The sequence below is a fragment of the Hemibagrus wyckioides genome, linkage group LG24, assembly GCF_019097595.1.
Source record: "Hemibagrus wyckioides isolate EC202008001 linkage group LG24, SWU_Hwy_1.0, whole genome shotgun sequence".
Classification (NCBI taxonomy): domain Eukaryota; kingdom Metazoa; phylum Chordata; class Actinopteri; order Siluriformes; family Bagridae; genus Hemibagrus; species Hemibagrus wyckioides.
In genome coordinates, this window is record NC_080733.1 from 19492484 (window position 1) to 19505213 (window position 12730).

The 12730-nt window shown below is 39.8% G+C and overlaps 1 protein-coding gene across 3 annotated transcripts in view; it reads right to left on the reverse strand.

The window, feature by feature from the left end:
• LOC131344717 (NACHT, LRR and PYD domains-containing protein 12-like) overlaps positions 1-12730 on the reverse strand; it is a 94319-nt gene that overhangs the window by 20075 nt on the left and 61514 nt on the right. For 2 of the 3 annotated variants that reach the window (XM_058377167.1, XM_058377166.1), the window contains exons 8-9: positions 9726-9899; positions 7582-7755 (exon numbers count right to left, since the gene is read on the reverse strand). The exons of the other annotated variant lie outside the window; for it this stretch is intronic. In XM_058377167.1, coding sequence (XP_058233150.1) covers positions 7582-7755; positions 9726-9899 — 348 coding nt within the window. The remainder of the gene's footprint in view (positions 1-7581; positions 7756-9725; positions 9900-12730) is intronic. 3 annotated transcript variants of the gene reach the window in all.

Sequence of the window (12730 nt, forward strand, 5' to 3'; positions counted from 1 at the left end):
CCCATTCTTTCACAAATGTTTGTAAAAACAGTCTGCATGCCTAGGTGCTTGATTTTATACACCTGTGGCCATGGAAGTGATTGGAACACCTGATTCTGATTATTTGGATGGGGGAGCGAATACTTTTGGCAATATAGTGTATATGCTGTACTCCTTATAACATATAAGTAGGAACATTATATCATTGTTGAACAGTAAATATTACAATTAAATATTTTTAATTTTCATAATTATCATAATTAATATTATGCATGTTTGATTGCATCAAAATATTTGTAGGTTGTCAACATTCCCCACAAAAAAATCATTCTGATGGACCCACCTGGAAATGAAGCCTCCTATGAAAGGAGAATTTTGCGCAACTGGAGGTATCACAGTTTAAGTATACTTTATTTTGTTTCGGAAAAATGATAATGCCTTTCCTTTGTTATATGTAAATGTAATGACCTTCATGTTTTAGGAATTTTATGAAACAGAGAGGCGATGATGACAACAGAGCTACATGGACAGTAGAAACCCTGCAACACAACAAGCAGAGAGATGGTAGCCGTTGTGGAGTTTTAATTTTAAAGGTAAAAGTTTTAAATACTTTTCACTGATGCGTTTAAATCTATTCCAGTTTTAAAGCAATTTATTGTGTCCAGGTGTTGGTTGTCCAGAAGGAATCATAATGAGACAGTCATCATTGCTGTGTTATTTGTTGTTGTGTACAGCGACCTTGAATGACCCGAAAGGCACATTTTAATAAAATTGTTGTTGTTGCACTGATTTCTTCAGCTTCAGTTCTGTACCACCAACACTGCATGTCATGGATGCCCATGCTGAACTGAATAGATTCATGCTGAAACTCAGTTCAGAATTGAAGATATGTATTCATTTGGTGACAAATTTATGGTGAAATATATATACGTATTTATTTTTATTTGCAGTTTGCTGAACATCTCCTTTCAGTGGGAGACATCAGTGGAGTTCAGACCACTTCAGATTTTGAGACATGTGCCCGATTGGAAATAGCCTGTACCCTCCTGGAATTTCAGGGTGGGTTCAAGAGTAATGAAATATCCACAATAATTATCTAATGGTGTTGTCTCAGTCACGCATATTTCATGATATAAGCACAAAATGCTTACGGGAACTGTGTCATTTGCTCCATGTTGGAAGGTGATGCTGACAAAAGCCTAATTGAAATGGTAAATCATTGCAGGTCATTAAATATATACAACAAAATCTATGTAAAGATGTGTTACTTATCAAGGGTTACAGTGTTACACAAATGTACACATAAAAGCACACACTAAACTACTGCAGTTATATGTAAATTGTTATGCACATGTATTTGAACAAACTGTACAAATATTTTTATTTTTTTCTGTCTGCAATAGATTCTCTTATATTGCTAATTTATTACTTTTTTATACTCATAGGTGCAGTGTGACCGGTGTGACAGATGGGCACATTTTCACTGTGCAAATTTTGATCCTAAGAATCAGTTTGATTTCATTTGTACAAAGTGTTTGTGAAAGTCTCTTTTTCTTTTTGGCTACAAATAAATATTTAGGTACCAGTACTTTTGTGTTGTCAGTTTGTCCAGTTCCACCACAAAATAACATTTGGTTCATTTATTCGTTCTCTATTCTCATTTCACCCCATAAAACTGTGCTACCCTGATGTGTGGTAGGATTTTTTTATGTAGTGCAGTTCAATTCAAAACTACCCGTTTATATGGGTAGGATTTTCTGATAAAGTAGAAAAACTGATGGTTATAACTATCAAGCAATGGAGACTGACAAGGGCGATGCCCAATCCCAGGACCCGAAAGACATAAAAACCAAGAATGCCAAAAAAAAAAAAAAAAGGGACATCCCAAAACACTACACGACATAAGCATATACAAATAATAATATATAATATGTATAAACATATATAATGTATAGAAAAATACAATATGTACATATATGTAAGATATAAAAAGGCAAATATAAATATTCAGTTATGACAATAAATACAGTATGTACAGAATGTGCATACATAAGAAATTTATAGATATAAAAGGCAAATATAAATATCACGGAGTAAAGTGTCGGTGCAGTATGCACACAAAGATAAGTGAGTGTGGTTATTGTGTGTGCTGAGTAGTGCAGAGTATGCAGGGTTATTGTGTGTGCGACAGTCAGCTGAGGTAGAATGCCATGTGTGGGGGAAGTCCAGGTCCTAGGTGTTCTGGTTGAGGGCCCGAATGGCCAGCAGCAAGAAGCTCCTCCTCATTCTCTCTGTGTTTGCCTTCAAGGAACGGAAACATTTCCCTGACCGCAACAGAGAGAAGACTCCATTGTTGGGATGGCTGAGGTCCTTCATAATCTTCCTGGTCTTGGTCCAGCACCGCTTGCTGTATATAGTCTCCAGGTCAGGAAGCTCGGTGCGGATGGTACGCTCGGCTGATCGCACCACCATCTGGAGAGCTTGCCTGTCCTGTTTGGTGCTGTTTCCAAACCAGGCTGTGATGCTTCCCGTCAGGATGCTCTCAATGGTGCAGGTGTAGAATGTTTTAGAATGCAGTTTAAAGTCCTTTAGGCATCTGAGATGGTAAGGACACTACCAGGCCTTCTTCATCAGGGTGATGACATGACAGGACCATGTCAGGTCCTGCGTGATCTGAACACCTAAGTACTGGAAACTGTCCACTCTCTCCACTGGGGTCCCGTTGATAGTTAGGGACTGGTAATTCCTCTCCTGCTTTGTGCTAAAGTCCACTATCAGCTCCATAGTCTTGCTGATGTTCAGGAGGAGATTGTTGACCTGGCACCATGTCTCCAGGTTTTTAATCTCCTCTAGGTAGGCCGTCTCATCATTGTTGGAGATCAGGGCCACCACCACAGTATCGTCCACAAACTGTTGTGGACGATAACAAAATGTTGGTGGAGCTGGAAGTGGCCACACAGTCAAAGGTGTACAGTGAGTACAAGTGAGTGAGGGTGAGACATGATTGCCCACCTGTACTGCCTGTGGTCCGTCTGTTAGGAAGTTCAAGATCCATCGACACAGGGACGGGCTGAGGCCCAGGATCTCCAACTTGTATGAGTACGGAGGGAATTATGGTGTTAAATGCTGAACTGTAGTCAACAAACAGCATTTTAACATAATTCCCCTTTCTGCTGTCTAGATGGCTCAAGGCTGTTTGATGGAGGTGTGCGATGGCGTCCTCGGTAGAATGTTTGGTCCAGTACGCGAACTGTAGTGGGTCCAGGGTGTCAGGTAGAGAAGAAGTGATGAAGTCTCTGATTAGTCTTTTGAAGGACTTCATCACTACTGAGGTCAGGGCTACTGGGCGGTAGTCATTGAGGCAGGGGGGCTGGGGTTTCTTGGGGACAGGAACAATGGTGGACCGTTTAAAGTATGTCGGGACTATAGAATGTTCCAGGAGAGGTTGAATATTTCAGTGAACTCAGGTGCAAGCTGGTCAGCACAGGCCTTCAGGACCCGATCTGTGATGCCATCTGGTCCTGCTGCTTTCCTGGTGTTCACTCTCCTGAATGCCTCTCACATCGTGCTCCGACATAATGAACACACTTTCCTCTCCGGCATGCTCCACATGCGTGCTGCCTATAGCGCTGTTAGCACTGCTAACACCGTTAGCGCTTTGAGCTGCAGCCTCGAGGCAAGCATTTATCCACCCACGGCTTCTGATTGGGAAACATTCTGATGATGGTTTTGCGAACTGTGTCATCCGCTAGTTTCCAGAAGAATCCCATAACCGCTTCCGTAAACATGTTGATGTTATTAGAGCGACCTCCCGACCTCCCTCTAAGCCGGAACTTCCTGCTTGAGCCTTTGTTTATATTTTGGCACAAGGAAGAAGGCGGCGTGGTCGGATTTCCCAAACGGGGGGTGAGATTGTGCCTTGTAGCTGTCTTTGTTGTGTAGCAGTGGTCCAATGTCCTTTCACCCCTGGTGGGCCAGGTGATGTGCTGATAAAAGTTCAGCACTGTGCATTTGAGGTTGGCACAGGGTCTTGAGATGCACATAAATTGGTATACAGATTCTCATAGAAATCTTTAAATCTGGAATTGATTTTTACTGGGTCATATAAAAATTTTCCCTCAGTTGTTTTAATAGCCTTAATGGACCTTTCAGCTTGTTCACAACTGAGTTGATATGCTAAAAGATGACTAGGTTTATTCCCATATTGATAAAACCTTTGTCTACTAAACATTATTAATATTTGTACTTGTTCCGAGTAGTCCAGGTTCAGTTTAGATCTTGCACTGGTTAAAAGATTCCAGATGGTTTGTGTAGGCAAAGCTTTATGAAGCAAATCTTTTGACCTGTTCGCCCAATTTTTTCCTGTTCTCCACTTTTTGTCTTTTATGCCAGGTAGTAAACGAGATATTGTGGCCTCTTAAAGTGGCCTTAGCTGCATCCCATTTGATAGCACTATTTACTGGACAACATTCATTATCCTGCCAGGATAATCTTAATAATCTTTAAGGAACTGGCAGAAAGAGTTGTCATTAAGGAGACAACTATTAAATTTCCAATAAGATGATTTTGGGGTTGAAAATTCAGTCAACCTTCTGACTATGGTCAGAAAAATCAATTGGGCCATCTTATACAGTTCTTACACAGTTACTGTACCTGAAAGGCAAGAATAAATAGTCTGGAATCTGGAATAATAATTATGTGGAGAAGAGTAGAAGGTATAGTCTTTAACACCTGGATGTAGTTCCCTCCATATATCCACCAAACCTGAAGTATGATACATATTTTTAAGAGTGTGTTCGATTTTCTTAGAAGATGACCTGTCCAATCCATCATCCATGACACAGTTGAAATCCCCAGCCGTAATCCCCAGAACATTACACTGATGATTAAACAAGAGGACCATCTTTGATATACAGTCAGGGCTGTCCTCATTTGGGGCATACACATTCAAGATAGTTAAGGGTTTCCCAAAAGCTTGACCAGTAATGAGAATAAATTGACCTGTTCATTCTGTTCTAAGATAAAAGGAAAGTTTGTATTAATTAAAATGGCCAATCCATGTTTATCTGATGAAAAAGAACTATAATATACCTGACCAATCCAATCTCTTTTGAGCTGTAAATGTTCCATATCTGATAAATGTGTCTCCTGTAAAAGTGCAATAGTTACCTTTTCCTTCTTCAAGAATGTTAAAATTTTCCTTCTCTTAACTCTTTCCCTTCACGTTCCATGTGACCACCACAGTCAGACCCCCCCCCAACTCTCCCCCCTCTTTCTATCCCCAAACGATAGGGCTCCAAAAGCAATTCGTCACAGAACCCTTCCACCAACGCCTCCATTGACCAATCATAGGCACGGCAATCAGAGAAGACCGCCTCAAAACCTCCCATAAAAATTAAAGTCTTATAATACTAATGGAGAAAATGTTAATTAAAAAAAAAAGTATAGTGGATATGTATATGAAGGGCAATTGGCAAAAACAAAAAATAAAAAAATAAAAATCAACTAGCATAACAATAACAAAATATACAGCCAAAATGTCTTGTCCTTACACACAAAAATTCCACTGAATAACTTAGAAAGTTACCTTAGAAAAAGCCATTTATTCATGCTTGGGTTCAGAAAAAGAAGAAGAGAGAGAGAGAAAAAAAAATGCCGTCAAATTATTTAGAAAAAGAAAAACTGTGGTAAGAAAAGAAAATTTGTGAAGTGTGAACAAAGTGGAACAGAGAAGCTCAGTTGGCTGAAGACTCCAGAAAGTTGGTGCCTGATTCCACGCTATCAAATAAAATTATCTTTCTGTTATGTAAACAGCGGAGTCTACCTTGGTATGCGAAACCTCGGTAAACACCTCCGCCCACCATATATTTGCACACTGCTCCGAATGCTTGCCATTTCCACACAGCCTTCACCGGCAAATCCAGGAAAAAGCGTAATATAGCATCTTTATAAGTTACTGTCATTTTTGCTAGGCAAAACCAGCCTCCTTTACCGTGAACCATAGGAACCACACAATAACACAATTTCTCTGGTTTTCTTCTTTTGTAAAGCTGCTTTGAGACTATGTTCATTGTAAAAGGTGCTATACAAAATAAACTGAATTGAATAACACTCCTCGGCGGCACGCTCGGTGTAGACTGAGATGGAAGGGGGGCTCTGTGCGCTCTCTCAATCTCAATGGCAGGGGAATCTTCGGGAAGCTGTAACCAAACCGGCAACATAGACTGTAAAAATGTAGTCAGTGGTTCACTGTCCTCTGCTTTCTTGGGAAGCCCGATAATCCTCAGGTTTTTCCGGCAACCCCGATTCTCCAAGTCATCCACCTTAGGTTTGAGTTGTTCATCGGTAGCTTGAAAGTTAGCGATTTGGTTGTTATGTGTGCTGCCTGTGTCTTCCATGTAAAAATCCACTGCACCGCTGTGCCTAGCCGGGTTTTGGTATCGGTGACTCGTGAAGTGAGAGCAGCAAATGAGTTTTCAAGAGCTGTCCCTCAATACCATCTAAACGGGTACCAACAGCACTAATTTCAGTCAAAATAAGTGAAGTGTCCGACTGTAGGCTAGCGCTAGCTTCTTCTCCTTCTCCATCACATGCGGTGGGATTTTTCTTTTTATCCTTGTTTTTTTGTGATCTTGTCGAAGAACAAATAGGAAAATCTTTATCCCCTCCACTTTCCATTTCTTTTTCCGTTATTGAATGGTCACAAAATGTGCAAAAAAAAGGGGCGTAAAAGTCCTTGGTGTGATTATTGACTCTTGTCTTTAAGAGTTTCTTTAAAAGACTTTTAAAAGACTCTTGTCTTTGATTATTGACTCTTGTCTCTATTGTCTTTCATTTAAAGCTCATGTAGATAATATCACTCGGGTAGCCTTCTTTCATCTCAGAAATATTGCTAAGATAACAAATATAAGTTCACTTTATGATGCAGAGAAACTAGTTCATGCTTTTGTTTCCTCTAGGTTGGATTATTGTAATGCCTTACTGTCTGGATGTTCCAGTAGGAGTATATCGAATGCAGCTTTTTTAGTGGAGGTTTTTGTTAATACCTTTTTTTTTTGTCTGAACAATTTTGCCCACTGTTCTATGTGGTGCAGTAGTAACAGTGCTGCTGCTCCCTAGGGGCTTCATGATGATGGGGAAGTGGTAGCTCAGTGATTAAGGTGTTGGACCAGTGATTGGAAGGTTGTGAGTTTAAATCCCAGGACCACCAAGTTGCTCAGTTGTGATAAAAAATTACTCTGGATAAGGGAGTCTACCAAATTCCATAAATGCAAATGATATTACATTCTACACAAAAGTAAAGAACTACTCTTACCTTTTAACAACTCTCGGTTGTCAAATATAAAAATTTACTAAGAAGAATTTTAACAGTCAGCATTATCAGTGCAGCCCTAATTTTCAGTATCATCGTATATTTTTAGAAACACAACTAAAACTGTAATCAGATAAGGGACAGGAATCTATCAGTGTTACAGTGAAATGAAATGATTTTCCTCCTCAGGATGTTTGATGCTGAACCTAAAACCTCTGCGCCAGTCTCACTATTAGAGAATGTGTCTTACTGAGGAGCAGGTCATGTGACTCTCAGAGAGATGATCTTACCTCAGTGTCTCCAGTTTACAGTGAGGATTCTTCAGTACAGCAGAGAGACTCTTCACTACTGAGTCTCTGAGTTTATTCCCAGTCAGATCCAGTTCTCTCAGGTGTGAGGGGTTTGATCTCAGAGCTGAAGTCAGAGCAGCACAGCCTTCATCTGAGATTTCACAGTTATACAACCTGCAGAGAGACAATGACACGTCAATTTAACTCACTGGTAACAGGAAATCATACTGGTGGAGACGGATATAAAGATTCTGTCGAAGTCTATTTTTATTTGTCTTTCATTCTTATGTGAAGTGAACAACTGAAACCAATTTTACTTTATCTTTCTGTATATCTGTAATAAACAGCAGCGTTCCTGTTGGCATTTGTATGTACGAATGATTAAATGAGTGAATCAGAGAAGTCTATTTACTTTTCAGATTTGTTCAAGCAGTGAATAACTAGTAAAATTTTTTACACTTGGCTAACTAGCTAGTTCATTTATGCTGCAGTTGCTCATGAACTAAACACCAATAAACTAGCTAGCAAACCTAGGCATTAATCAGGGCATGTACTGGGTGTTTAAGAAAATGGTCACTTTATGATATTTTAATCTATATAAAAGTTATTTCACTTATCTTTAGGAAAAACATCTGGATTTCAGGGTATGTAGCAGCATCAAGTCCTACACACACCGCTGGCTTTTCTTGAGTTAGTCAAAATGCATTTCACCAGACAGCAGAACCCAGTGCTTTAGGTGTTTATATTCAGTGGATTTTTTCCAAATGCTGGCTACAGAAGTATGTACTGCATATTAAACTCATATCATCCTCACCCTCATCCCAGCAAATAACACAAAGCTTCTCCCAAGGACACTGGTGGGAAATGTCTAAAACCTCAAATCTGGATATTAATTATTTGTTTCATTTACTTAAAGATTCTGTAGTTACTCAGTGATTTTCTGCAATTTTTCACCTGAAGTTTCAACCTGAAACTCTACTATAGAGTAAATGCTTTATGTCATATATCACACAGAAATGCACTGTTTCACCACTGATACTGTATGAACACATGCAGAGGAATTATCTGTTTGCATAAAACTACTAGAATGGTTTTGACGTTGTATGTCTACAGAATTGAAAAGACAAAGGGGAAGAATACCATGAATACCTACACTGAATACATTATTTTGTTTCTGTCAAAATGACCAATGCCTTTAGAATTTTCTTTAAAAAAATTCTGCTTTAAAAATGTGGTAAATTATGGGAATTCTCATTTACTGCAGCTCATGGAAGAGAGATAGAAACCTGAAGAATCTGATATAAAAGCTTGATGGAAAAGCTTGGAAAAAAAAAACCAAGAAAAGACTATTTTCATTTTTTTCCATTTTATTATTAGTGTTGTCTTTATACATTTTTTATTTTTATGATCCCCAATATCTGCTTTGACCAGTTGGTACAGGCTCTTTGTTTGTACCTAAAATAATAAAGACTACAGCACAGGGAGAGACTTTTCCGACAAAGCCTTCCAAATAGTGTTTAGGACTCAGACACAGTCTCAGTCTTTAAGCCTAAGATGAAAAATATTTTTAACCAAGCTTTTTATTAATAACTGCTCAGGAGCATAGAGTGTTTTGGTAGACTGCTGTATAAGTATGAATACATTCCATTTTGTTCCAATCCAGAAACAAATTAAACTCTCTTTTTATTTAAAGAGGGGCTCCATTACATTCAGTGTAGTGGAGTGTTGCCTCTAAACACTCAGTCACCTGATGTGATGGTTTGGTGAAGCACACATTTATGACTAAGAAATACTTAAATAAGTTGTGATCTTATAGTGATCAAGATAGTGATCTATGACAGCTTCAAGGATGTATCCCATGAGGTCATGTTATATTCTGATTGACCCCAATGAGCCAGAAAGAGGACTTGCAGATTATTAAAATGAATACAACAGTCTTAAACTTTATTTCTAAAGACACAACCAGTTTCAAGACAAAGTACAAATTCATCTGAAAATTCAGAATATCATTCTGAAAGGTTTTTTTCTTTTATTTCTTATTTTTACATAATGAAATAAAAACAGATGTCTGGAACAGTAATATTTAAAAGAGTGTTTACGCTGATGGTCCCCAGGTCATGTGACTCTCAGAGAGATGATCTTACCCCAGTGTCTCCAGTTTACAGTGAGGATTCTCCAGTACAGCAGAGAGACTCTTCACTCCTGAGTCTCTGAGTTTATTCCCAGTCAGATCCAGTTTTCTCAGGTGTGAGGGGTTTGATCTCAGAGCTGAAGTCAGAGCAGCACAGCCTTCACCTGTGATTTTACAATTACACAACCTGCAAAGAGACAATAACCACCTGTTAATGCTGTTTACCTGTAATAAATAGCAGCTTTCATGTTGCCCCTTTACACATTGTTTAGGCACTAAAATGTATGAATAAGTGAATAAATGAATCAGAAAAGTCTATTTTTTTGTCAGATTTGTGTTAGCAGTAAATAGCTAGTAAGATTTTTCACACTTGGCTAACTAGCTGGTTCATTTATGTGATAGTTGCTAATGAACACAAAACCAATAAACTAGCTACCAAACACTGACAACAATCAGGGCATGTGTGATGAAAATGATATATTTATGATATATTAATCTATTTAAAAGTTATTTCGTTTAGAAACAGCTGGATTTCAGGGTATGTAGCAGCATCAGGTCCTACACAAACTACTGACTTTTCAGAGCTAGTGAAAATACAATTCACCAGACAGTGGATCTTTGATCTGTCCATTCCAATAGTAAAGGAATAAGCCGGTGCTTTAGGTGTTTATATTCAGTGAATTTTGTGTACTCAGATTCTTCTAAATGCTGGCTACAGAACTATGTACTACCTCATAAACTCGTATCATGGTCACCCTCATCCCAGCAAATAACACAACGGCATTTCTTTCTCACAAGAACACTGAATTATTATTTTTTTGTTTCACTGCACTTGTTCTGCCACTGGTGCTGAATGAACACATGCAGAGGGATTCTCTGTTGGTATAACATTGCTAGAATGATGAAATTCCTCTCAGCAAGTGACGAGCAGCTTGGTCAGCTGACCTGAATACTGCACGTTGATTCGCTAAAATGGACTTATTGGTTTTTGCTCACAAACGACAATGGCGCTTGTCAGCTTTTGCAGTAAAACGTGAACCTTTAAAAGTGGTTTCAGGCCTTGTGATGCCTTTAAAGTGGACAATACCGGCTTTTTTGACAAAACGCGTTTAGGGTGCAGATTGTGCAATATGTGGAGAATAACAACAGTCAGGTCTTTTTTTTTTGTAAAAATGCCGTTTATCGGTTTTTGCAAATAAACTCACTCTCTATCTATCTACACTATATTGCCAAAAGTATTCGCTCACCTGCCTTGACTCGCATATGAACTTAAGTGACATCCCATTCCTAATCCATAGGGTTCAATATGACGTCGGTCCACCCTTTGCAGCTATAACAGCTTCAACTCTTCTGGGAAGGCTGTCCACAAGGTTTAGGAGTGTGTTTATGGGAATTTTTGACCATTCTTCCAGAAGCGCATTTGTGAGGTCACACACTGATGTTGGACGAGAAGGTCTGGCTCTCAGTCTCCGCTCTAATTCATCCCAAAGGTGTTCTATCGGGTTGAGGTCAGGACTCTGTGCAGGCCAGTCAAGTTCCTCCACACCAGACTCTGTCATCCATGTCTTTATGGACCTTGCTTTGGTCACTGGTGCACAGTCATGTTGGAAGAGGAAGGGGCCAGCTCCAAACTGTTCCCACAAAGTTGGGAGCATGGAATTGTCCAAAATGTCTTGGTATGCTGAAGCATTCAGAGTTCCTTTCACTGGAACTAAGGGGCCAAGCCCAGCTCCTGAAAAACAACCCCACACCATAATCCCCCCTCCACCAAACTTTACACTTGGCACAATGCAGTCAGACAAGTACCGTTCTCCTGGCAACCGCCAAACCCAGACTCGTCCATCAGATTGCCAGATGGAGAAGCGCGATTCGTCACTCCAGAGAACGCGTCTCCACTGCTCTAGAGTCCAGTGACGGCGTGCTTTACACCACTGCATCCGACGCTTTGCATTGCACTTGGTGATGTATGGCTTGGATGCAGCTGCTCGGCCATGGAAACCCATTCCATGAAGCTCTCTGCGCACTGTTCTTGAGCTCATCTGAAGGCCACATGAAGTTTGGAGGTCTGTAGCGATTGACTCTGCAGAAAGTTGGCGACCTCTTCGCACTATGCGCCTCAGCATCCGCTGACCCCGCTCCGTCAGTTTACGTGGCCTACCACTTCGTGGCTGAGTTGCTGTCGTTCCCGAACACTTCCACGTTCTTATAATACAGCTGACAGTTGACTGTGGAATATTTAGGAGCGAGGAAATTTCACAACTGGATTTGTTGCACAGGTGGCATCCTATCACAGTTCCACGCTGGAATTCACTGAGCTCCTGAGAGCGACCCATTCTTTCACAAATGTTTGTAAAAACAGTCTGCATGCCTAGGTGCTTGATTTTATACACCTGTGGCCATGGAAGTGATTGGAACACCTGATTCTGATTATTTGGATGGGTGAGAGAATACTTTTGGCAATATAGTGTATCTAATATATATATATATATATATATATATATATATATATATATATATATGTATAAATATGCTAAAGAAGCTGAGGGTAAAGGTGATGGACTGGCCAAGCATGTCTCCAGACCTAAACCCTATTGAGCATCTGTGGGTCATCCTCAAATGGAAGGTGGGGGAACGCAAGGTCTCTAACATCCACCAGCTCTGTGATGTCATCATGGAGGAGTGTAAGAGGACTCCAGTGGCAACCTGTGAAGCTCTGGTGAACTCCATGACCAAGAGGGTTAAGGCAGTGCTGGAAAATAATGGTGGCCACACAAAATATTGACACTTTGGGCCCAATTTGGACATTTCCACTTAGGGGTGTAGTCACTTTTGTTGCCAACGGTTTAGACATTAATGGCTGTGTGTTGAGTTATTTTGAGGGGAAAGAAAATTTACACTGTTATACAGGCTGGACACTCATTACTTTCATTTCTTCAGTGTTGTCACATGAAAAGATATAATAAAATATTTACAAAAATGTGAGGGTTGTACTCACTTTTGTGAGATACTATACACATT